Genomic DNA, 26,366 nt, shown 5'->3' on the forward strand with positions numbered 1-26,366 from the left:
CACCTCCCACCTCTCAACAACGCATGCACGCGCAAGCGGCGGCCGCTCCACCTTCGACCCCATGCTAGCGCATGGCGGGGGGGGGGGGGGGGGGGCGTCTATTCATCGCCTTTTGCGATTGGAAGACGTCCAATTGCAGCAGCAAGCGCCACCCCCACCGCCCCGCCGCCCCCGGCTCCGGCGGCCTCCGCTGCCTCCACCGCTGCCACGCTAACCGAGGTCGCATCCCCGCCCTCCTTCGACGCCACGCCCCCGCTCGAGACCTGGCCCGGCCTCCGGCGGCCACCACCCCGGCCGGCGGCGCTCCGCTGCGCCGCCTCGCTGCCCACCCACATACCACCGCCCACCGCCGGTCGATTCCTGCTACCCCCCCACCTGCTCTTCTAAGTCCGGTGGCCATGGAGCCTCCACCGCTGCCGCCACCACCCCAGCAACCCCGGATCTGAAGGCCGCCGCCGCCCTCTACTATCCCGGCCGCCGGCAACCTCGCCGGCGGGCGCTCCCCTCTCCCCTGGCTGGAGGTGGAAGATGTACAGGAGCGCTTCTGCGATAGCTTGGCACGGGGTAGCGCGCGCTGAATAGCTTTCCCGGCACGGCGCGAGCGGCGGCGGCCGTGGGCGCTCCCTTGCGATAGCATCACGCACGTTAAGACGCTAGAAATTTCCGCTGCGGAGCCCTGCAAACAGCGTTGTGTTGCAGCGAGCCAGCGACCCCTGCACTGGGCACACGTGGCGTTGTGGGCTCGCGAGGTCGACGCTAGAGGCCGCCGTGCGACCCGCCGGCGGCAACGATCGGAGGTTAATTAACATGTCGTACGCCAGCGTGGTAGCCTCGCCAGGCAAAATCCAAGGCACCACTGGGTGGGCCGAGGTTAGGCTTGTGTGAAATCTGGGCTTTGGCCCAACTGAGAGCTTCCCGTGTTTTTTTTTGTTTTTTTTTTAGAAAAGAGCTTCCCGTGTTGAGATAGCACCACGAGGGAGGCAGCCTTTTTCACTGGGTGATCAATTATCAATTTGACCCTTTATTCACCAAACATTATTACCACATTAGTGTGGGATAAAAATGTGCGCCATGCAGACTTCGCTTCCGTATTGATCAGATGGACAGACATAATGCAAGCACGCCGTCGTAGAATTTATTTCAGTGCGGAATGCCAAGAAGCACTCTATGGTAACCAAGGGGCAAACGAAAGTTATAAACAGTGTTGGCAGGTCTCCTCTTCTCTGTTTTTTTACATGAACTACTACTGTTTCTGTGCCAGCGACCGACAAATTCTTCCTCACGGCAATCATGGATCATCTGTCCAAGTTCGTGGCCCATTTGATATATTTCTTTCGTAGGTACGTCTAAACTATCGATTTTTTCCATCCTAATTTACAAATCGAAGCACTTTTGTCGTGGTTTCGCATCCTTTTCTTTGTCCCTCTTCTATTTGGTCATCGCAAAATTTCATAACGTTATCGGGATCAAGAACCTAATCTGGGATCATTTGGGAGCCTGAAATTTCGCATGAATTTTAGAGCATACTTACTACTTCCTCCGTTTTTTTATATGACACCATTGACTTTTTTCTTCAACTTTAACCAATATTATTTAATTAATCAGTTAGTTAAATAAAGTGAAATGAGTACTTTTACGTCTATTATCAAGAGTCTCTTGAATCTAACTTGAAGATTTGGTTATTTGTATAAATATTTGTAGAAAAAATGAATAGTCAAACGAAGAAAAAAAATCAACGGTGTCATATATTTAAGAACGGAGGGAGTAGCTACTTGGTTTTGCACCAAATTCGACTCTGAATCACTGATGATCATCATCAACGTTGTTGACGCTTAAGCTTCCGGGCCATTCATCTACGCCGTTCATCCGAGATGGACGGCTGTGCTTCCTCGCCACGATGACGCAGAGCGGCAGAGGACCCGCGCGTCACGTGTCCATTTGCTCACCGAAGTCAAAAGGGCAAGAGGGGAAGAAACGAAAAGAAAAATAATCTCCCAAGAACTCTGCCAAAACCCTTGCCCACTGTCCCCTCTCCCGATCTCCCCGGCGGCTGACCCGAATCCGCGTTCTCAGGCTCGGGATCCGGGCGCTCGCGGCAATGGACGGCGGCGGCGGGGGCGGCGCGGAGGGGGAGCTCACGGCGCAGGAGACGGCGCTCTACGACCGCCAGATCCGCGTCTGGGGCGTCGATGCCCAGAAGAGGTGCGCCGCGCTCAAGAACTCAACTTTTGCAATTGTTATTATTAGCCTTCTGTTTTCGATTCACCTTAATTTTTGCTCTATTTTACTTTTTTTTTTCAAGCACGCGTTGGTTATTTTATTCGCTAAAAAATCGATCTTTGTGGGGTTTATGATTTATTTCGGATTTATAGCAAAATTTAGGTGTGCCTTTTCATCGTGGTTTTGGCCCAAAGCTTGCATTTTTATGTGAAAAAATGTAATTGCTGCCGTTTCACATGTTTGCGGGAGCCCTCCCCCAATTTCTGCTGCCTCCCGAAGTCACTTTCATGATGCATCACATCCTTTTGAGCTAACTGTTATATCTGTGTTTCCTGGAACAGGCTAAGTAAGGCGCACGTGCTTGTGTGCGGCATGAACGGAACCACCATTGAGGTAACTGATTTTGCAGTTGAACTATTAGTATGGTAAATCCCATTACATCGTTATCTCCATGCTCTACTTGTATTTTGCTAACTATTCAATCAGTGACTGTATATTGTACTGAAAGTCTGAAACTGGCTCAAGTTGCTTTAGAACCTATTCCAAGTTTAGCCGTTGCTTTGATATAATTGTCTAATTGTAAATTTTCGTTTCAAAAAAATAAATTTGTAATTTTTTTGGCATTTGACTAAAACTATTCTGTTCTTGAGTGTGTTTGTTCTGTTTTGTAGAATCGTACTTTTTTTCTTATGAATTCTCATCTTATCTGAAAATATAATATTGCTAGTTGTTCTTGTTGATTAGGCACTACTTGTTGGTTGTCTCTGCTGTTGATTTGATTTTCGTTTGCTTATTTTTCCAGGTTGTGTAGAATTTAGTTGAAAAAAATCTCAGTTCTTTGATAATTTTTTAGTTGAAATTTCTACTTATTGCCCCCATGTTAGATTATCTAGTAGAATTAATATCATATGGTACCTGAATGTTGAGGTAGAACCAAGATCAGGAATTATTTCAATTATCTATGATCCTTTTTTGTTTGTGATTAAATGTGAATTTATTGTGTCCTTTTTTTCTGATTGTTTACGACTAAAAGATGGCACTAAGTTTTAAGGCATCAGACCAATATCATTGTCTTTACAGAGAACATGTTGAATATGAAAGATAAGATAACAGAAGCATACTAAATTTGTGTATTCATTTAAAGTTTGATTGAGTTTGCACAGCATTGAGGGTCATCATTTCTTCTATATTGATCGAATTTCACTCATATCTTTTTTGTATTTTTATTTAAAGCATTGCTATATCATGCACTGAAAATTGCTTCTTTATGAATGCTGTAGTTCTGCAAGAATATTGTTCTAGCAGGAGTTGGTAGTTTATCCTTGATGGATGATCACATGGTCACAGAGGATGATCTGAATGCAAATTTCCTGATTCCTCCTGATGAGAGCATATATGGTGGTAGATCTCGAGCGGAAGTTTGCTGTGAGTCTTTGAAAGATTTCAATCCTATGGTTCGAGTTTCTGTTGAGAAGGGTAAGGTTTAACTTCTTGTCTTGCTAGTTTTGAGGTCAGAATCAAGAAAGACAACTTCCTTGCATTCTTGAATTTTTGTGATCCTAGCCTGTCTTGTACTGGTGGGAGATACTATTTCGATATGCATTTTTGAACTGATGGTTGTTCTTAAGAAAAGTTCTTGTAAGAAAAATTATTTACTAAGTACAATCTGCTTACATATTAATTTGTTTCGTAGTTGTTTAAGAATTCCAAAGTTTGATTCTCCTAGAAAATTTCTAAATAGGTGCAATTGTGCAAGCGGTTATGATATTATCGTACTCCTATGATATTAAATGGGCTTTGATTGGAGCAAGTTTTTTTTTTCTGATTTGTTGTTTCCTTCAGGTGATCTATCATTGGTTGATGGAGAATTCCTTGACAAATTTGACATCGTTGTAGTTAGTGGTGCATCTCTTAAAACAAAGGTGCAGATTCTTCTCCAGAACTAGTTATTACCGCTGCTTATTTCCTACTCTGCTTCCATGATTCTACATAGAGTTTGTTGTTCTCACGATGTTTTAGTATGTTTTGTGTTCTTTTAGCTGTTTATTAATGACAACTGCCGGAAGAGAAGCAAGCGTATTGCATTTTACGCTATAGACTGCAAGGACTCCTGCGGTGAAATATTTGTTGACTTACAGAAGCATAGTTATGTTCAGGTACGCAGCATATCATAATGTGTTTATTACATGTTCTACAGATCTGTCAAATAGTTGCAGTTTTGAAACATGCAATTTTCAGAAGCAAGGTAGCAACTGTGTGTTTTTCTGCCTAGGGTGGTTTAGAACCTCATGTAAATGTGAAAGTGGGCTAAATTGGAGATGGAGAAAGATGCACTATTGTCATAGAATTCATGGTTGCATCTAATTTTAACAATGTTTTAATATATCAAATGTCCTCTATTTAACAACGCATTACTCTAGCCGCCTGCAGAAAGTACAGCAGCCTAATCTCTCCTAGGCAGACAGAGTTTGATTGCCTGCCTAGTGCCTAGTGTTTCTTAAAACATTGTTTTTAATTAAGTATTTGCTTGTCCTACGTTTCTATAGCAAAATGTGTCTGTCATACTAATAGCAAAGTTATCAGAACAAAGTAGTTTTCCTTTGTTGACCGGTTACATTGCAAAGTCTTGAAATCGGGTAAATCCTGTGTATTTTGTGCTGTGACTTATAGTTATGTGCCCTCTCATTGGTGGTGTTCCAAGGCCTACTTGTTGCATTTACCTGTCTAAAGGAAGAGATACAAAAATTTCTGGCATGTTGTGCTTAAAGCATGGAACAATCTCATATCATCAGAATTGGGACGAGTCAATTTTTGTGCACATTCTCATTAGGTTCAATCACATGGCGAAAGTTTCTTAGACCATAAGACCAATCACTATCATTTGAGAGGCATATATGGTGTTTTAGTGTTCCTGTTTCTTATGCTTTCCTGATTATAAGTTAGAAATCATAGTAAATCCTTGGTATTTTGTGCTACGAGTTTTAGTTATGTGCTCACTGTTGGAAAGTAGGATGCGTATAATGCGGTCGATGTATTGCATTGAGCCCCTTGGGCGGTATATATAGAGTACAGAGACTTGGGGGGCAAGGCACCTCCCCGATACATATGGCAGTCCGGGATTACATATCCTAACCTACCAAATATACTCTAACATCCCCCCGCAGTCGTAGCGGTAGCAACACGAACGGTCAGACTGGAGAACAATGGAGACGTATCCCCCCTGCAGTCGAAACGCCGGTGCGAAAACTTTGACTGCAGACTCATGCAGATGATAGCCCTTTAGTGCCATAGTAGCCAAAGTGTTGGTGGACATGGTCGAAGCCGTGGAGGGGGGCGCGGGTCGAAGCGTCGTCGAGGTGCTCGAGTACACAAACTCAGCAGCTTCTGGCCGAAGACAGCAGTAGGACGGTGCGGCAGATGACGATGGTAGACGGCGCGGTTTGCGACTTATGTCACGCTCAGGTCAGGGGTGGCGACGGCGCAGGTTGCAGCAAGTGTCGCGCTCAGATCAGGGGTGGCGACGACATCTTCCTTCAGGAACATTGGCGGCGATGTCCGCGTGAGAACGGCTCGAGGCGCGGAGGCGGATCGAGCACCTGCTTGACGAAGACTGGCGGCGAGTGGCGCCACCGCCTGAAAAGGCGATGACACCGGTAGGGTGGCTTGATCACGAACGTTGTCGCTGCAGCCTGGCAGGGCGCAGCAACACTTCGTCCTTCGGGAGTGTCGACGATGAACGACGAGGAACGGCAGGGTGACGCAAACCCGATAACGAATCGGGAAATACCTAAGAAATCACAGCAGCAGGGAACCCGCGGGTACATTTCGGGTGCACCTAGCGATGCCCCCCAACCTTATCCTCATCTGCCCGTCGGTCACAAAGACGCAGAGGAAGAGTGAGGAAAAACAGAGGGGGGACGAGACCCGACGAGCTGAGTTCGACGGTGCCTCTGCTCCAGCGAGCCGGGTGCGGGTCCGAGTGGCGCCTCTGCTCCAGCGGCGGCGCGGAGCACAGGGCCGGCGAGGGAGGGCGGAGGCCCCCACGGCGCTGCAGCCCGCTGGCAACGACGGTGGAGCGGCGCGAGGGCGTGGTGGACGGCGGCTAACGAGGAATCCCCGAGGAGACCCGTCCGGCGGTGGATCTCGGCGTGAGCGGCGGACGTACGAAGACGGCGCGGCGACGCGGCTCAACCTCATGGCCCCCGGTGGCGCTGCAGCTCAGCACCGCCACATGCTTCCTCCGCTGCTGCGCGACCGCGCCCAAGGCAGCGGTGGTGGCGGCGCAGGAGAGGGGCGGTGCCGGGCCAGATGCGTGGGAGGGGGGCGACGGGGACGGTGGAGCCAGCCCGACGAGATCCCGCCGACCAATGTTAGGCTAGGCGCTAGGCGGATTCTAGGCGGTGACCCACTGCCTAGAGCCTAGGCGGGATTAAGCGGGATTAGGCGTTTCAAGGCGTTTTCCTAGGCGGTACAATATACTACGTATACTTCACCATATACTCTAAAAAGAAAAGGAAAAATGAGGAACTAGTGGGCCTTGAATTGAAAAGAAAGGCCCAAAGCAGCCCACCAAACCAGCCCAACCCGAATCTCAACCCCACTCCCACCTTATCCATTCGATTCCATCACCTCTGCCTCCAACCCGCCGCCGCCTCTGCCCAGTCCGCCCGCCCGCCCACCTGCGACGCGCAGGCCACCGTTCCTCCTCCTCCGCGCCCGCCCCTGCCTCCTCCTCCTTCGCCGCGCGCACGCCCCTACCACCAACTCCGCCGCGCGCACGCCCCTACCTCCTCCTCTGCCGCCGCCCATACCCTGCTTCCTCCTTCGCTGGCGCGTGTCACCTGCCTCCTCCTCCGCCGCCGCCGCCGCTCTCTGCTCTGCCTCATCCCCGGGTCGCCGGATCTGCCTCGTCCCTGGCCCCTACCACCTCCCCCGCTGGCGCCGACGAGCTGGCGCCGCCTAGGGGTCCGCCTACCCCCTAGGCGAGGCGGTACCCTGCCGCCTAGCGCATAAGCGCGCCTAGGCGAGCGCGGAATAGCGCCTTGTGGAACATTGCCGCCGACCATGGGAGGTGAGTCCCTCTGCTGCTTGTTGACGACGACGGCGTCGCGGATTAGAAGGATCCGCGGCGCATCCTGCGAGGGCACTGCCTCCGGTGGAGATCGATCTCCCCGGGGGTGGCGCGGGTTGCAGCGGAAGCGGCGGCGGCTAGGTCAGGATCTAAAACCTAGGCGTCTGATGCCATGTTGGAAAGTAGGATGCGTATAATGCGGTCGATGTATTGCGTTGAGCCCCTTGGGCGGTATATATAGAGTACAGAGACTTGGGGGGCAAGGCACCTCTCCGATACATATGGCAGTTCGGGATTACATATCCTAACCTACCAAATATACTCTAACACCCACTCATTGGTGGTGTTCCAAATCCTGTTTGTTGCATTCTCCTGTCTAAGGGAAAGAGATACAAAAATTCTGGCATGTCATGCTTAAAGCATGAACAGTGGGAGAGCCATCTTTGATGCGCATTCTCTTTAGATTCAGTCACATGGTGAATAGTTTTCTTAGACCCATCAAGATCATTGAGAGGCATATATGGTTTTTTAGTGTTTCTTATGTTTTTCTCATTGTAAAGTTAGTTTCTGAAAAAGCCTTCCTAAAGCTCTATGTCCATTTTTGTTTTCAGAAAAAGCCTGGAGGAGAAACTGAACAGCAGGAGTTGACATATCCTAGTCTTCAGGTAGATGATTTAGGGGTTTGGAGTGATTGTTCTTAATGTTGATAAAATCATTTGACTTATCTATACCTTGTTAATATTTTTGCACCACTCAATACAGTAATCTTTTGTCGCATATGTGCTTTGGAGTATTTGTTATGGTTATGCTATGAAAGGAAGCTATCTGAATTACATATCTATACTTGAATATGATTAGTATGGCAATATTTTCTACAAAAATACAATTTAGCTTGACCTAATTAACCATGGAGAAGAAAAAAATGAAAATAATAAAAACTGATGTTTGTTGATTTTTGTTTCTCTTTCTGTTCTAATGTGGAAAACTAATTTGGATCTTAACTTGCTTTTTTGGTCAATATAAGTAGCTCTTGTAATTATAGTGTTCTGCATTGCCTCTTCCCATATGTTGGTTTTTCTATGACAAATCCATTAACTGACTGCCTATTTATGCTGGCATATTATTATACTTATGCTCAAAATGGTATACTGCTATTGGAAGACTTCCATTTTGGATGTTTCAATTATGAAATGTATTACTCCTGTATTTAAATATACAATGGCTTGCTTATTTAAAAAAGTACAGAGTAGAATTTTGTTCAATCAAACATGATGATTCCATTCATTATGTTTTTGCAGGAAGCTATCTCGGTACATTGGAGTACTCTACCAAAGAAGACAGCAAAATTATACTTTGCCATGAGAGGTGAGGTTAACATGATTTAAGACAGTACTGCAAAAAAAAAAAAAAGAGAAGTCCTTGTTTTAGTGAATTTCCCAAATGATGGAACTTAAAACATGCTGATTTCAACAGCTTTATCCTTCTCGATTCCTCTAATGTTTCTGTTCTCTTGATCATATCCTTTTGCAGTCCTGGAGAATTATGAATTATCTAAAGGGTATAATCCTGGTGAAACAACACTTTCTGATATACCTGCAGTTTTGTCTCAGAGGAAGGATATGTGTGATAAAATGGTATATCAGTTTTTTACTTAGTTAAGCTCATATTCCTTCTGATTATTTACATGGTATTGTAAACTGCAGTCTTTGAGTGAGTCTCAAATTCCTACTGCTCTCATGGAACGACTGCTAGCAGCTGGAAAGAAGGAACATCCTCCTGTATGTGCCATACTAGGTGGTATTCTTGGTCAGGTAGGTTATATTCTTATAATCTATAAACTACCTAGTCTGAACTTCTAGTATTTGTTTGCATTGCACACCTCCTTACCTTATAAACTATGGCTGTTACGGATATCTGTATTCTATTTTATTGTTAGGTTGGCTTGTGAATACTGGTGGGAGAAACAAGGTAACTGTAGTCTGTAGATAGTATATGTGGTGCTAACTGCGAAGCCTCCTTTCCTAAAATATGGAACCACAACAATGAGAAAAGGATAAACAAAGTATGTAGTGTGTCAGCAGAGAGGGGAGGGGGTATAGAATTACATGCTGTATATGTTATTCGGTCAAGATCATATATAGTTAAAGCATCTTCTGTTACAGTCGTCTGACTAATCGCGATTAGTCATCCTCGTCGGTACTGAGGCGACTAGGTACAACCCTAATTAGTTGTACTTATCACCCAATTAATCGCGACTAATCATCCAATCAGGACCTTATCAGTGCCATGGCGACTAGGTTCGATTAGATGATCGTATAACATTGTTTCTGTAAATTGGTGTATGTACTTTTCTGGCCTCTTGTGTTTATGGGCAGAGATCAAGTCATGATTTGTATCAGCGAATCCATCTTTATAGAATTAAACAACTCACCTACTTCAGAACAAGCTTAATTACACAGAAAGATTGCACATTGAGTTGGAGTTGCACACAAAAGATAATAGATTTTCTGTAACTTCTGATGAAATGCACTTATAGAGCAGATCTATATATGCAAAATCATCTTGAACAAGTACTAGGGCAGCAATTGCTGCGCCGGTTCATCCTTCCTGACCTGGCACCCCAATCACTCTTGGTTAGTCTGGTCGAGTGGTGGCAGCAAGCCGGAGACACTCTCAACAAAGAAACCTGACGAGGATTTAATTCATTGGTCGTTCTAGGAACTTGGGTCCTTTGAAAGCTGAGGAATGATATAGTGTTTAATGGCGCCTCGCCGCTCATTGATCGTGCCCTTCTTCTGGCACAGAATGAGGCCGATCTCTGTATCCTAGCAGGCTCCAAAGGTTTGTCTGGTCTGGTTGCTGCTCGACCTGGTGGTTAGCAGCATGTGGTGATAGTTGTGGTCGTCTTATGTTTGTTACGGGCGCATGTGGTTTTTGAACCCAGGGTGTGTGTGGGTGCTTGTACTGCTATTTTAGCCTTTCTTCTTCTTTCTTAATGCAATGATATGCAGCTCTCTTGCGTATTCGAGCAAAAAACAAGTACTATGGTCTTGTGTGACTCTAGGTTGGTCCAAAACCGAATTAATTAGCAGATGGAAATAACATGGCACTTCAAAAACCTGTGTACGGATTTCCCTCCTGAAATATCGATACAGCTTTAGTGTTTGTTGAATGACTAGCATCCAAAACAGTACCTGATTTCATCAATGTCTAATGCACAAAGAATTGCTGCATGTAGTACCATTCCTCTTGTTAGCACTGTGCTTAATCTTCATTTTTCTAACAGGAGGTGATTAAATCAATATCCTGCAAGGGTGATCCAATCAAGAATTTCTTCTTTTTTGATGCGGCTGACGGTAAAGGTGTCATCGAGGATATCCCACCACCACCTACTGCAAACTAACGTGCTCAGCTACCGAACTACCAATTCTACCTGGTTCACTAATCCTTGTACCCACTCATTAGCATCGAACATGTAGCAACTTAGATTCATAGCCAAGTGAGAAGGCAAGTTGACTTCACTCCAATGTGGTGTCTTAGGAATTGTATCAGGCAGAAAACGTGGCAGTATGCACTTTCAAGCTGAAGTCTGGATGGTTTCCATGCTTTAGGGCGTGATGGATCCCTTTGTTGTCTCTTTACCCTTTTGTTGAATTTGGTAGCAGTAGTTGGGGAAAATGGAGTGAAAAGGTTATGATACAGCGGTGAAGTTACTCCAGCTATATCATCATGCATGTGTACTGTTGCATGTTTCATGTTTGATTACAGTGCCTGTTGCTTGAGTGGCTCTCTGGATGTGTGTAGCAGGTGCTTGTGCCAGCTTTGTTTGGTTGCATTACATAAAATAGTTTCACTGGTACCAGATCAGGAACAACTATAGTATTTGGTTCTAGTAATTGCCATATTTTTACTGTGATCATAAATATGAAGTTTTCAATTTGGACTCATCATAGGTTGGATGCAGTCTTGGATGAATGTGGTTAAGGTACTCAAGAAACTTAGTTCGATCCGGTCAGAAAGGTGAAGCTTATTCCTGGTGTATTATTGAGATTCAAATGAACTTTTTATCCTTTTATTCTTTTCTTGAGGCTGTGATGTTACTTCCAGACCTAATCCACTGCATTAGATTTCGATAGGACTTGCCTATCCAATCTTCTGGCTCTGAAGGAGCCATCCCAACAACTTGTATCAAAGTCACTTCTGAGCAAAGTCTATTCCAGTTCAGTTCAAATATTAGTTTCATCCCTGTAGCAGCTGCATTCCTCGAGGTCGTTTCAGTCTATTTGCTTCATTTCTGATCTTTATGTCATATGGTTACTGATAAAACGATCAATCAGGAAACAGGAAGATCCGGAACTCGTGTGGTCATATTCAATTGTAAAAGGTTAACTGAATCGGAAATGATAGAAAGGTACTTGCCCTCTGATCTGTCAGCATATAGGACATGAAAGAAAGGTACTTTCCGTGTTCAAATCAAATTGCGGCCACATTCATCTTCTTATCTTCCTTGCTAGAAAGTCACACTCAGACCAAAAGGGGAAAATCTGTTTGATGTATTGAAAACTGTAGGAAAGTAGGATGTGTATAATGTGGTCGATATATTGCATTGAGCCCATAGGGCGGTATATATAGAGTACATGGCTTGGAGGGCAAGTAGCCTTTCCTAGAGATAAGGAAGGTTATCCCAGGATTACAATCAATCCTAAACTAACCATATCCGGAGTTGCCTAATATACTCTAACATCTCCCCGTAGTCGTAGCAGTAGCAACACGAATGGTCAGACTTGAGAACAATGGAGACGTATCCCCTCTGCAGTCGGAACGCCGGTGCGAAAGCTTTGACTGGAGACTCATGCAGATGATAGCCCTTTAGTGCCGTAGTAGCCGAAGTTGAGGTGGACGTGGTCGAAGCTGTGGAGGAGGCGCGGGTCGAAGCGTCGTCGAGGTGCTCAAGTTCACAAACTCAGCAGCTTCTTGCCGAAGACAGCAGCAGAACGGTGCGGCGGATGACGATGGTAGACGGCGCGGTTTGCGACTTAGGTCACACTCAGGACAGGGGTGGCGACGGCGCAGGTTGCAGGAAGTGTCGCGCTCAGATCAAGGGTGGCAACGACGTCTTCCTTCAGGAACATCGGCGGCGATGTCTGCGCGAGAACGGCTGGAGGCGCGGATGCGGATCGAGCGCCTGCTTGACGAAGACCGGTGGCGAGTGGCGCCACCGCCTGAAAAGGCGATGACACCGGTAGGGTGGCTTGATCACGAACGTCGTCGCTGCAGCCTGGAAGGGCGCAGCAACAACCTCGTCCTTCGGGGGTGTCGACGAAGACCGGCGACAAACGGCAGGGCGACGCAAACCGATCTTAGATCGGAAAAGAAAATCAGTAGCAGCATCAAGACGAACCTACGGGTACAATTTCGGGTGCACGTAGCATTGCCCCCAACCTTATCCTCACACCCATCGGTAGAGACAGGATCAGAGGCAAATCGGTGGAGGGGGCAAGAACCCACAGGCGAGGGAGCTCGACGGGGGGAGGTGCAACCTGAGCGGCTCCTCTGCTCCGGCCGTGCAGCAGCCCGACGACCCCCAGAGGCCGCCCCGTAGCTGCGACCTTGCGGACAGCAGCGCGGCGCTGAGGGAGGAGGGGAAGCAGGCTCGCGGCGGCGCGTTGGAGAGGACCGGTAGTGGAGGGCGGCAGCAGCGCTGCAGCCCCGCGTTGACGTCGATTGGCGGTGCGGCGGCCCGCCGGCCCCGATGGCGCAGTGGCCTGGCATCCCCGCAGAGGTCCTCCGCAGCCGCGCAGGGCATGCGCTCTTGGGAAAGCGGAGCGGCGGCGCTGGTAGGAGGCAGGGCGCCTGGCCTGATGCGCAGGAGGGGCGGGCGGATCTGGATGCGGAGCCGAGGGGGACGACGACGCGGAGGCACGCAGGGCGAGTGGTGCCCCTATGGCGATGTGGTACTCGACGGGGATGTCGAGCGGCGCCGCCGTAGGGCGGCCAAGGAAGAGGTAGGTCCTTCTGCTGCTGTTTGACGACGACGGCGGCGCGGATCAGAGGGATCCACGGCGCATCCTAGGAGGGCGCTGCCCCCGGCGGAGATCGATCTCCCCGGGGGCGGCGCGGGTTGCAGCGGAAGCGGCGGCGGCTAGGTCAAGATCTAAAACCTAGGCGTCTGATGCCATGTAGGAAAGTAGGATGCGTATAATATGGTCGATATATTGCATTGAGCCTCTAGGGCGGTATATATAGAGTACATGGTTTGGAGGGTAAGTAGCCTCTCCTAGAGATAAGGAAGCTAATCCCGAGATTACAATCAATCCTAAACTAATTATATCCGGAGTTGCCTAATATACTCTAACAAAAACTATAAAATACAAATATGCAATTTAACTTGTCTTAGAGGATTCTGAATTCAACCGGTGCGATGCATTTTTTTTTCAGGTTCGCTTCCCACTAGCTACAAGCTGGTACAATGTCATCAATGAGTGAAAGAACAAAGGATTGAGCAGTTTTGCAGTGACATGTGAAGAATTATCCACTAAGAGCTACAAAAATCCTGCAGCTACAATTTGTGGATGGAAAGAAAATGAAGATCATTGTTCTATCACACAACCTGTACTTGTATGGAGTAGCTGTACATGTTATCAACTTTATTCCATCCTCGGACGTTCTTCCACTCTGTCAAGAAATTAAAGGCCATCCTTACCTAATTAACAAAGTCTTGTTAAACAAATCTATTCTTGGAGGGGACCAGGCACCCAAACATCCATCTCATCAAAAGTATCCCAATGATGAGAGCCCTGTACAATAATGCATGCCTAGAATACAATAGGTACATCACCAACAACCCCTCTAGTTATCAGCCTCCTCCCCAATCATAAGCTCACATTTCTTATAAATTCCTCGCTCCCCTTTATTTGGGTCCTACTGTATGATTTGGCCATTAAGTACATCCCAAGCATAGTGCTATGATTCTTGCATTGGTAGCTAGGATCAGATACATGCATGGCACATATCACATCCTCCCATTTTATAAATCCTAAAGGGAATGACCATTGTGTGTGCTACTAGTACCATCAATCCATCTGATCAATGATTTGCTCATGAAAAAGAAACGAGTGGGTAGTGTTGTGGACTAGAGCAGGACCTAGCCTAGGCAGCTGCTCCACGAAATTGTGCAACCAAAGTTAATGATCTGTTGTACCATAACCTAGCATGTCACACAAGAGCAGAGCAATGATAGGTTGATAGGTGGTGCAAGGAATTGGATGGGATCAAGCTGGCAAAGATCCAGCCAGCTGCCAATGCATGGATGTCTGCTGTGACAAGTGTGCCAAAGGCAGGGCATCAATGTGGGCAGTTTGAAAAGGGGAGGGAAAGTTGGTAAAGAAGAGGAAGGTGCAATGCAATGCAAGGGAGAAAAGGTTATTTGACCCTATAGATTATAGTTTGCATATGCAGAATAAGGTGTGAAAAGGTGTGCTGTTCATGTACAAAGCGCGTGAGGAACTGAGGATCTGGCATGGCTCATCACCGCCAACAAAAGAGCCCAGGAAAGGTCATATATATAATACTTGGGCAGGCAGAGACGTCAAGGGAGAATCCCAGGGATGAACTTGTGCACAAAGTAGGATTACATTAGTAATTTGCATTTTTTTTTCTATAGCCATTACGAACATGGGCTCAATACCTGATGATCACGTCCTCTTTTTTATTGAAGTTAACTCCATGATCTTCTTAGTTCTAGATGTGGAACAAATTCCAGGATGTGTACAGCTCAGTAGTCAAGATTTGTGTTCAGAAAGTCAGTGATCAGGCTAGCTGTTTAGTTGCATCCAAAATTCCAAAACTTTACAAGATTCTCCGTCACATCGAATTTTTTAACACATGCATGAAGTATTAAATCTACACGAAATAAAAAACTAATTGCATAGTTTGCTTGTAAATCACGAGACGAATCTAATGAGCTTAATTAATCTATAACGGGAATACTACAATATTTTACACCTTAAAATTTTTGCAACTAAACACGGCGTAGATTTGTTTTGCCAGTCTGAAGTTTCGGCTACGGGGAGTTTAAGTTTACACACTACGATGCAGCAAAGTCAGTCCGACAAACATGTGTATTCGTTTTCCAACATGTCAGGTGTGAGTAACTGAGCAAACCCCGTCTTTTTATCTTTTATCTGTCTGTCTCCCGTGTCAGATCGAGCACATGACATGCCTTTGACAAATGCCTGAACTGTCACAGTACATGTGTCGTGCTAACCGCCAGCATCCAAATAAAATCTTCCTTGGATTTTACCAGGGGATACCCATCTGGCGAGTACGGCTGCTTACGTTGCCTGCGGCCTGCGTATCTTTGGTGTTTAGAATGTCGAATGATTCTTTTATTTTCCAAATCGTATACATATCTTTACTTAATTTTTGGAAAGAGATAAAAAGTTCATTTTACTCCCTCTCACACCAATTCACTTTGTCTGCTTAACCTCTGAGCAAAATTTAGGCTCAATTATTTACTCCCCCGACAATTCCAATTAGTGCAATCTACACCTTATAATATTTTTTATTTCAGCATGTACAAATTGAATTTCAAGTTCAAATTTTGTGAGGTGATAGAGAACTATGTTAAAAATACAATTGTCGGTACCCCAGGACTGGGGTACCCCCTCTTGCTGTGTCTAGGCAAGGGCCTTTGTAGTTATCCTTGACTACATCCAAACAGCTGGACCCCTGCGGTCCGAAGTCCTGTTCACCCGACAACAATCCGGAACTGTTCCACGACTGGGGAAGGTCCGGAGACGCCACGTGTCCCGGGAGAGGCAGGCACTCAAACGCAAGTAGCTGGGGCTCCGGACCTCCTGAGGAGTCCGGACCCCCGCGGAGTCCCGGACCCCTCATGGGGTCCTGGACCACCTGTATAGTGACCGGACCCCTCTCTGAGGGAAGAAGTCGACGCCCTGCCTCGGGGCGGTCCGGAGCCGACACGTGTCTACAGGCACAAGGCCGCTTACTAAGCCTCACCCACCGCTGCATTCATTGTGGTAGATGGACGTCCGCATTGTTGTAGCAGAAGGCGAGGCGTTTCATTGACCAGGGGACACTATTGATCGCGTATTACCAAGGTAGTGGAGCCGCTGGCGCCGCCCACGCCACGCCTGCCAGTCTGCCATAGCAGATGGATACGACGGCCCGGTTTCGCCCATTATGACGCCTACATAATAGCCTCAGCAGGCCACGCCGCAAGCTACGCTACTCCAACGGGCACCTAGCTGACGGGACAAGGGAAGACCCCCCTGGGTCAGAAGAGCAGCAGTACGCATATCGGAGGAAAAGATTCGTAACCACTGTTGTCTTTTAAGTACTCTGCGCAGTATGCTGCACAGCACGTTGGGCCCACTTGTCGGGGCCCAACGTCCAATGTATCCGCTCCCCCTTGATCTATAAAAGGAGGGGGCGCCGCTAGAAGACCTCAGGCTGGGTGAGTGCCAAGGCCAGCAGAGGATAGGTTCATACACACCACCAAGAACAAAACATCTCCCAGTGGACGTAGGGTATTACGCTCCGGCGGCCCGAACCACTCTAAATCGTGTGTTCTTGAGTCCTTGTCTCAGCATAGATTCAGCCCCATCGCCTAGTACTTCCCCGACTACTCCCTCACAGGGGAATAGGCGGGTGCGCTCCGCCACCCGGCTGTGGGTACCCCTAGAAACCCCACGACATTTTGGCGCCGTCCGTGGGGAAGAATAGGCGCTGGCTGGATCTTCAGGCTTCTGGGGCCGTGTTCATCCTCGGCAACGACGGACAAGAAGATGAAGAGGGGCATGGTGGCACCCACGCCGCATGCTGTGGCACTGGGGCGCCAGCGCCCTCGGTCCGATAACATGCTTCATCGGATCGTCAGCAACGACCCAAGTCCACTCCGGTGGCCCGCTCCGGCGGAGTCCGCTCGCCACGGTCGCTCCAAGTCCACTCCGGTGGCCCGCTCCGGCGGAGACCGCTCGCCGCGGTCGCTCCAAGTCCACTCCGGTGGCCCGCTCCGGCGGAGACCGCTCGCCGCGGTCGCTCCAAGTCCACTCCGGTGGCCCGCTCCGGCGGAGACCGCTCGCCACGGTCGCTCCAAGTCCACTCCGGTGGCCCGCTCCGGCGGAGACCGCTCGCCACGGTCGCTCCAAGTCCACTCCGGTGGCCCGCTCCGGCGGAGACCGCTCGCCACGGTCGCTCCAAGTGCCGGGTCCGAAAAGTGGTGCTTGCTCCCTTAGCGATCCGAGGGCTGTGTAGCCGCTTAGCTTGGTTCCGTACCCTAAGCCTACACCCTCGTCGCCCTGAGGAGAGCGCTCTAGTACCTGAACCTGGCAACAGGTGTACCAGCCTCAGGGGTCCGGAGCACCCGCTCTCTGCATGAGCACACCAATGCAATCGAGCTTGCATGGAAACACATCACGATAGTGGCCCACCCGCGGGTTCGTACCTCTCCCTAGGTGGGCCCGGGGGCCACTGTCGGTACCCCAGGACTGGGGTACCCCCTCTTGCTGTGTCTAGGCAAGGGCCTTTGTAGTTATCCTTGACTACATCCAAACAGCTGGACCCCTGCGGTCCAAAGTCCTGTTCCCCCGACAACAATCCGGAACTGTTCCACGACTGGGGAAGGTCCGGAGACGCCACGTGTCCCGGGAGAGGCAGGCACTCAAACGCAAGTAGCTGGGGCTCCGGACCTCCTGAGGAGTCCGGACCCCCGCGGAGTCCCGGACCCCTCATGGGGTCCTGGACCACCTGTATAGTGACCGGACCCCTCTCTGAGGGAAGAAGTCGACGCCCTGCCTCGGGGCGGTCCGGAGCCGACACGTGTCTACAGGCACAAGGCCGCTTACTAAGACTCACCCACCGCTGCATTCATTGTGGTAGATGGATGTCCGCATTGTTGTAGCAGAAGGCGAGGCGTTTCATTGACCAGAGGACACTATTGATCGCGTATTACCAAGGTAGTGGAGCCGCTGGCGCCGCCCACGCCACGCCTGCCAGTCTGCCATAGCAGATGGATACGACGGCCCGGTTTCGCCCATTATGACGCCTACATAATAGCCTCAGCAGGCCACGCCGCAAGCTACGCTACTCCAACGGGCACCTAGCTGACGGGACAAGGGAAGACCCCCCTGGGTCAGAAGAGCAGCAGTACGCATATCGGAGGAAAAGATTCGTAACCACTGTTGTCTTTTAAGTACTCTGCGCAGTATGCTGCACAGCACGTTGGGCCCACTTATCGGGGCCCAACGTCCAATGTATCCGCTCCCCCTTGATCTATAAAAGGAGGGGGCGCCGCTAGAAGACCTCAGGCTGGGTGAGTGCCAAGGCCAGCAGAGGATAGGTTCATACACACCACCAAGAACAAAACATCTCCCAGTGGACGTAGGGTATTACGCTCCGGCGGCCCGAACCTCTCTAAATCGTGTGTTCTTGAGTCCTTGTCTCAGCATAGATTCAGCCCCATCGCCTAGTACTTCCCCGAGTACTCCCTCACAGGGGAATAGGCGGGTGCGCTCCGCCACCCGGCTGTGGGTACCCCTAGAAACCCCACGACAACAATATTTTCATAGATTGGAAACATTATTGGACACGAAATTTATCACATAGAAACTATTCCACATGAAAAATAGTCATGAAAAAATCATAATGTATTTTTCTAGCATATGACATCATATTATAAGTTACATTACAAAATTTGAAGTTGAAATTCCACATATACGCAGAGGAATAACAAGAAAAGTCTCAATGGTGGTAGATTGGACTAACTATAAAATAGTTTAAGGAAGTAAATTGACCCTAAATTTTGTTTGGGAGGTTATGCGGATAAAGTGGACTATTGAGGGGAGTAAATATACTTTTTCTAATTTATATATGAACAGACACAACATGTACAAACACCGTGTTTTCATTTGGAAACGTAGAAACAAACTTTCAATTACTGATAAATTGACTTAGGGTTTTTTTTATGAAACGACTTAGGGGTATTTGCATTAGAAGATTTGCTATCACACCCAAAAACCTTGCTACTCCAGTTATTAGTTAACAAGTACAGTATACTAAACAATCCATTCTCAAAAAAAAAAGTATACTAAACAATCCTCGTTCAAACTGACAGCGCCTGCATGCATGTACATATACTCCATATACCGAAACGACTGGAATTCTCATCCATGTATCTACTAGCCCCTGCAGTGCAGCCCTTGCATATGGATGCCTGCCATGGCCCAACACGAGAGGCTGTAGGTTCGCTGTTGCCATCACACCAGCGAAGCGAAATTGACCCAGCTAGACAGAGACCAGACCGCAAATAAGCTAGCTAGCCACACACAGCCAGCTGCAGGCCAGGCTGCTCTCTCTCACACACACATCAGTCACGGATGGAGTCACGGTCCCCTGGCGCCTAGCACGCACGATCGTACCAGCGACGACGATGAGCGAGCGAGCGAGAGGTCCCGGCCGGCGGCCCAGTCGCCGGAATCGATCTCCGCCGCTCGCTGCAATAATCATGCGCGCACCCGCAAGCCGACAAATAATCCGGCCATGGCATGGACCGTACCTCCCGAGCCAGCCGCCGCCATCACCGGAGGTACGGTGCGCCGGCAACGGGCGGCACGCCAGGACGGCCGCTTTAATGCCGTGCGTCAGGACGGCCACCGGCTGCATCCCTCTCTCTAGCGTACGTTGAGGGCTGATCGACGGGCGAGGGCAGCAGTGAGACGTCGACGATGGATGGATCGATCAGGCGAGTGATGAGACGCGTCGCCTTTCCTCTCTTTGCCCTATGCGGGCTGGAGCTACGCGTGTTTTGTTGGCGTCTGGCCGGCGTGGGGTGGTAGTACGTACGTGTTGCGTTGCATCGATCGTAGCCCTGGCCTCGTGCTTGTGCCGTAGGACTGCTCTAGCTATTTACTCCTAGATGCTACGCGCACCAAGACTACAGTGCATGGTTGGGAGGCACACTCCTCGCTCCGATAATCAAGCCAAGCTTTCTATTCTCTATGTGCCTGCATGTTTTTTCCCAAAAACTTCATTGTATTTATTTGTTTTTGGAACATCGCTCCGCCGCGAATGATCGTAATTTGGCGGATTGTTGAGGGTATAGTATGTATATATGCAGCCGAATTCGATCCAACATGAGTGAATTAAAAATGTAGCCACAAGTACCGACTAGTTCAACTACAAAAACTTACCCTTGTTTAGTTTCTTTCAAAATTCCAAAACTTTACAAGATTACACATCACATCAAATCTTTAAACGCATGCATGAACTATTAAATATAGCTAAACAAAATAATTAATTACACAGTTTGTCTATAATTTACGAGACGAATCTTTTAATCCTAGTTAACTCATGACCGGACAATAATTACCAAATACAAGCGAAAGTGCTGCAGTACTTTACAACTTCCATTTTACGCATCTAAACAAGGGCTTAATAAATTAGATAACAAAGATGCACAATTATTCACTTTATATTCTGACGCTTTGGTATCTTTTCTAAGAATATCGTCCTTGTTCCTTGTACGCGAGATAATTTCTAGGAATGATCATCATTTTTTTGAGCGCGAGGAGGTACGTTTAGGGCTGGATATCGAGCCAGCTCGACTCGTTAGTGGCTCGGCTCGTTATAGCTCGGCTCGTTATGGCTCGATTCGTTATAGCTCGTTATACAAACGAGCCAGAAAGCTAGCTCGGCTAGGCTCGTTAGTGGCTCGAGCTAGCTCGTTTGGCTCGCGAGCCAGAGTATAAAAATATTTATATAGAGATGCTAACTGTAAATCTGTAAAAAAAACACATCGTATATTTAAAGTGAAATAAATAAAATAATGTGAATTTTATAATGAAAAATATAAGTATGTTATCATCCATGACCATGATCAATCATTATTCGTTGATCGTTTCCACTAATTCATACAATATTTGTTATTTATCTTGACTCGTTATGGCTCGCGAGCAGCTCGCGAGCCAGCTCAAGCTGGCTCATTATAAAGCGAGCTAGCTTGTTATAAAACGAGCTGGCTCATTATAAAATGAGTCGAGCTCGAGCTGAGCTACTAACGAGCGAGTCGAGAGAGCTAGCGAGTTACGACTTTTTTCATCCGGCCTTAGGTACGTTCAAATAAACGAGAGATCTATAGTGGGATGCTGTTTATATTCGATTTGTCTTGTTAATATTTTTCTACGAACATCTCTTGATAATTTTGGCAGCCGAAATTCAAACTCGATGCTCCTTGCAGAAAGTAAAAGGTAGGCAGTTGGCTTAAGTCTTTGACAGTTTCATAGCATCCAACGAACGGGCTAGCTAGCTAGCTAGCTACGCGCGCGCATAGTAAAGGCCCTGTTTGTAGCCACGTGGGTCGGTACACCGGAGCACAGGCACGCAGGTATGGGACGTACGCCCCGACCGTGGAGCTAGCCTTAGCTTGTTGCATGCAATTGCATTGCGGCACGGGGCCCTGTTTGATTTGTCCTAGCACAAGCTAGCCTTAGCTTGTTGCATGCAATTGCATTGCGGCACGGGGCCCTGTTTGATTTGTCCTAGCATAAGTAGCACAAAAACTTTGACTAATAATTAGGGGTAATAAATAAAGGTAATTTACAAAACTAACTCCACAGCGCTATACTACTTCGCGAGACAAATCTAATGAGGTCTTTGACCGCACAATTAGAGGATAGTACTGTAGCATCACTGTAGCCAATCATCGATTAATTACTATCATTAGATTCGTTGTGAAAAATTACATCCATCCATGAAAATGTTTTGCAAATAAACTTTGTTTAGTATTCCATGGATTGAAGATTCTTTTCTCGGGAAATGTGTGGTATGCTATGCTATTGAAAAACAAACACGGCCCCAATCATTCCTGCTCCTCATCTGACCGTGCATGCATAAGCGCACGCGTACACGCTGCCGACATGGTACCTATCTACACTGCACCACTACATACTATACAGAACCGCACAGTAATTCTAGTTGATAAATATTTGTTATACCGGTTTACAACCGGAACTGCGAAGTTATAAATATTTGTTATACTGGGTGTTTAGGGCCGTGTTTAGTTGCGCGTTGTAAAGTTTTTGAAAAGACATCTTTCTACATTTGAAGTACTAAACATAGACTAATTACAAAAATAATTACAGAACTCGTCTGTAAATCGCGAGACGAATCTAACGAGACTAATTAATCCATCATTAGAGGGTATTTACTGTAGCATTATTGTAGCAATTTAGCATCTAATTACATCTTAATTAGGTTCATTAGATTCGTCTCGCCATTTACAAACAGCAGTCGCAATGTGTTTTTTATTTCGTCTAGATTAAAGTCTCTATGCAGGTGCCGGAAAAAAAATTTGGAATTTTGATTTTTGTAACTAAACACGGCCTAGTTAGTGAAAATTTTTGGATCAAAGGTCACATCAATTATTTGACTAGATGTCGGGAGGGCTTTTCGGGCACTAATTAAAAAAACTAATTTCAGAACTCACTTGGAAACACGAGACGAATCTTTTGAGGCCTTTGACCGCGTCATTAACACATATTGGTTACTGTAGCACTTATGACTAATCATGCACTAATTAGCCTTAAAAGATTCGTCTCGTCATGTACATCCAAACTGTGTAATTAGTTTTGTTATTTAATTACATTTAGTGAGTTGAAAATTTTTGGAACTAAACGGCCCCTAAAGACGATATCCTACATTAGGTGGACTGTGGCCACGGCCAGCTAATGTAGGCCTGTGCCTGCACGCTGCTAGCTATCTGCTTGGACGGAACTGTGCGTGCGTCCGTGCTTTTGGCGTCTGTTGCGACCAATCCGTGCCAGCCAAACTACCAATTCATCAAGAACCATGTATCATGTAGCCGAGAGGATGAACCCGAATATCCGATGGTTTATGTAAAACAACATATGAGACTGCAAAGTTTTGGCACCGTGAAAGAGGACCAGGCTCACGAGTTTAATATATTTACTTGTGAAAAGAGACCGAATGTTAGATTCGTTGGCAACAGCTCGCGCTCGAAAACTACGGGTTCAGCGTGCTGGTGCTCACCGGAAGGAACTTTGTTAGCAAATATCATTCCGTTCCAAATTATAAATTATTCCAAGAATTTTTTTAAAGTCAAACCATCTTAAAATTTAACCAAAATTATATAGAGAAACATAAAGATTTTTGACATCAAATAGATATACTATGAAAATACAGTTAATAAAGAATCTAATGGTACATAACTGGTATCATAAATGTTATTATGTTGTTATATAAATTTGATCAAATTTGTATAATTTTGACTTTTCAAATTTTTTAAAATAATTTTTAATTTGGAATGGAAGGAGTATATAATCTGTTAAAGACCCTCGCCAGAATTTGCGACGTGAATGTCGCCTGCAGAGCTGTTTTCGGCAATTTTAGGGATTGTGTGTTAGTGCATGCGTATGGTGGTGTAAGTTTACACTCATGTCCAGCTCAGATACTACAGCTGTAGTAAGACAAGGTGAGGAGTGTGAAAAAAACATTTCTAAAACGAAAAATGTATAAGCAATTTGAATACACGATACATCCACATTTGAGCAAACTGATGCCTTTTAACTTCAAACGATTTGACAAAACATAAACAGCAATTACGAAGCTCAAAAACAATGGAAAGAAGAAGAAATGCAGAGAGAAAATCTACGGTACTCGATTTCCCCGAAAATACCCTCGGGTCCATCGGCCACCGCCACCCCTGCCCCACCACCTCTGGCGGGCCCCACCCCACCCTCTCCTTATGATCGTGGCAGAATTGGGAGGGCGTGCGCGGGGCCCACTTCCCCATGTGCTCCCCTCTTAATGGCCTCCTCCTGCCTTCGCCAACCATAAAGGGCTTGTTTGGTTCCGGGATTTTTTTCAAAAGTCCCTATCACATCAAAAGAAATCTTACTATTTTATAGTATTAAATAAAATCTGTTTATAAATGTTTTTTGACAGCTGAGTGCTATTTCGCGAGACGAATCTAATGAGCCTAATTAATCGATGATTGGCTACAGTGATGCTACAGTAACCGTTCGCTAATCATAGATTAAGATACCTCATTAGATTCGTCTTGCTCCAGGGTTCTGCAGTTAGTTTTATAATTAATATTTATTTAATACTTCTAAATACTAAAAAATCCTTAGAACTTTTTTTGAAGTCCCTGTTTAAACACCCCCAAAGCCGCGCCGCTCGCCACCTCCCCACCCTCCTCTCCGACCCTCCTCCACCACCGTCTCCCACGACGCCGCGGAGCGACCGGAGCTGAGGGAGCTCGCGCCCGGGAGCCATGGACGCCGCTGAGGCGAGGAGGAGCAGCGCGTCCTCCTCCCCGGAGTTCGAGTTCTGGCCGCTCCACCCAAACCCCGCCGCCTCGCCGTCCTGCGCCGACGAGCTCTTCGCCGGCGGCGTCCTCCTCCCGCTCCCCGTGCTGCCCCCGAAGCCGGCGTTGTCCCACGCGGGAAGGAGCAGCAACCAAGGCGTGCCGGATCCGGAGCCGGAGACCGAGCTAGTAGAGGCGTCCATTCTCGCGACCGTCGCCCCGCCTGCGGCCTCCATTACTTCGCTGGCGCCGCCCGCCACCGCCTCCACCGGAGGGTCCAAGCGCTGGACGGACATCTTTTCGAAGAAAACCGCGGAGGAGAAGGAGAAGGAGAAGGAGAAAGAGAAAGAGAAGGATAAGCGCAAGGACGGCGCCGCCGGCAGCCGGAAGCAGGCGGCGCATGGCGGGGGAGGCGCGGGCGGGGGCTCGGAGCTCAACATCAACATCTGGCCCTTCTCCCGGAGCCGCTCGGCCGGGGGCGGCGGGTCCGGGTCGTCGAAGCCGCGGCCGCCCGCGCGGAAGGTCAGCAGCGCGCCGTGCTCGCGCAGCAACTCCCGCGGTGAGGCCGCGGCGGCCACCCCTCCCCGGCGGTGGGCGGCGAGCCCCGGGCGCGCCGGCGTGCCGGTGGGCCGGTCCAGCCCCGTCTGGCAGATCCGGCGCCCCGCGGCCAAGCCCTCCGCCTCGGAGCAGCCGTTCGTCGACAGACGGGCGCCGGCGCCGGCGCTGACGCCCAAGGAGAAACCCGGCAGCGCCGCCGCCGCCGCCGGCCGGAAGCCCGGCCTGGGTGGCGGCGTCCGGGGCCTGAACCTGAGCGTGAACTCGTGCATCGGGTACCGGCACCAGGTGAGCTGCCGGCGCGCGGACGTCGGCGCCGCCCGCGGCCCCGGCGGCGGCGGGCTGTTCGGCATCAAGGGGTTCTTCTCCAAGAAGGTGCATTGAGCCACCCTTGGGGCTCTAATGACTCATGTAGTAACTTATTTCTTTTTAACTTTTCTTTTTACCCTTTTCATCTTTTCCCTCTTCTTTCTTTACTTTGTTGGTGAAAAATGGGTGGATGGAGAGTGGCATGATGTTTCTGTAATGGAGGCTGGTAAATTACGTGTAAAAAAGTGGCTAGCAATAACCGGTTTTTGTAAGGCGAATGCTTGGTGATATGTAAAGTTTAGCAGCGGTAACCCAATGTAGCTTTTGTTTATTGCGCTTGGGCAAATGGGGGTTTGTTTGTGCTCTGCACAAGTGCAGTGCAGACTAGCTGCTGCCTGCTGCAAGCACAGAGGAGAGATGCTGGTGCTCAACTGCTCATTCCTTTGCATATGAGCATGTGGATATGATTGCGTGCCCCAACCGTGTCTTTCAAATTTTAGCCGGCGTATTTTTAGGGCTCCGTTTAGTTCCCAAAATTTTTCATGCCTTACGGTAATTTCAAACAATTAAATGTTTGAGCACTAATTAGGAGTATTAAATGTGAATGTCTGACAAAATCTATTTTATAACCATCGGGCTAAATCATGAGACGAATCTAATAAATTTAATTATGCAATGATTAGACAATGTCGTGCTACAGTAAATAATCTCTAATGATGGATTAATTAGGCTTAATAGATTCGGCTTGCGATTTTCTGTCCATCCGTGTAATTAGTTTTATGATTAGTTTATATTTAATACTCCTAATCAGTGTTGTAAAAATTTCCAAAAATTTTCTTTTCAGAATACATAGAAGAGCTGCAT

The 26,366-nt window shown here is 47.8% G+C and overlaps 1 protein-coding gene across 2 annotated transcripts; it reads left to right on the plus strand.

Annotated features, from left to right (window-relative positions):
* The first annotated feature begins 1,945 nt into the window (after window positions 1-1,945).
* On the plus strand, window positions 1,946-11,073 carry LOC120685555 (SUMO-activating enzyme subunit 1A-like). Of its 2 annotated transcripts, none has more exons than XM_039967548.1 (10): window positions 1,946-2,202; window positions 2,562-2,613; window positions 3,501-3,696; window positions 4,063-4,142; window positions 4,260-4,376; window positions 7,903-7,956; window positions 8,590-8,656; window positions 8,822-8,925; window positions 8,995-9,102; window positions 10,578-11,073. In XM_039967548.1, the coding sequence occupies exons 1-10, from the start codon at window positions 2,099-2,101 to the stop codon at window positions 10,692-10,694; spliced, it is 999 nt and encodes a 332-aa protein (XP_039823482.1). In that variant the 5' UTR covers window positions 1,946-2,098; the 3' UTR covers window positions 10,695-11,073. The 2 variants fall into 2 exon arrangements, with proteins under 2 accessions (XP_039823482.1, XP_039823483.1); XM_039967549.1 differs by lacking the exon at window positions 10,578-11,073 and adding an exon at window positions 9,228-9,370 and having other exon boundaries at window positions 1,951-2,202.
* The last annotated feature ends 15,293 nt before the right edge of the window (window positions 11,074-26,366 follow it).

Source organism: Panicum virgatum, chromosome 8N, assembly GCF_016808335.1.
Source record: "Panicum virgatum strain AP13 chromosome 8N, P.virgatum_v5, whole genome shotgun sequence".
Taxonomy (NCBI): Eukaryota; Viridiplantae; Streptophyta; class Magnoliopsida; order Poales; family Poaceae; genus Panicum; species Panicum virgatum.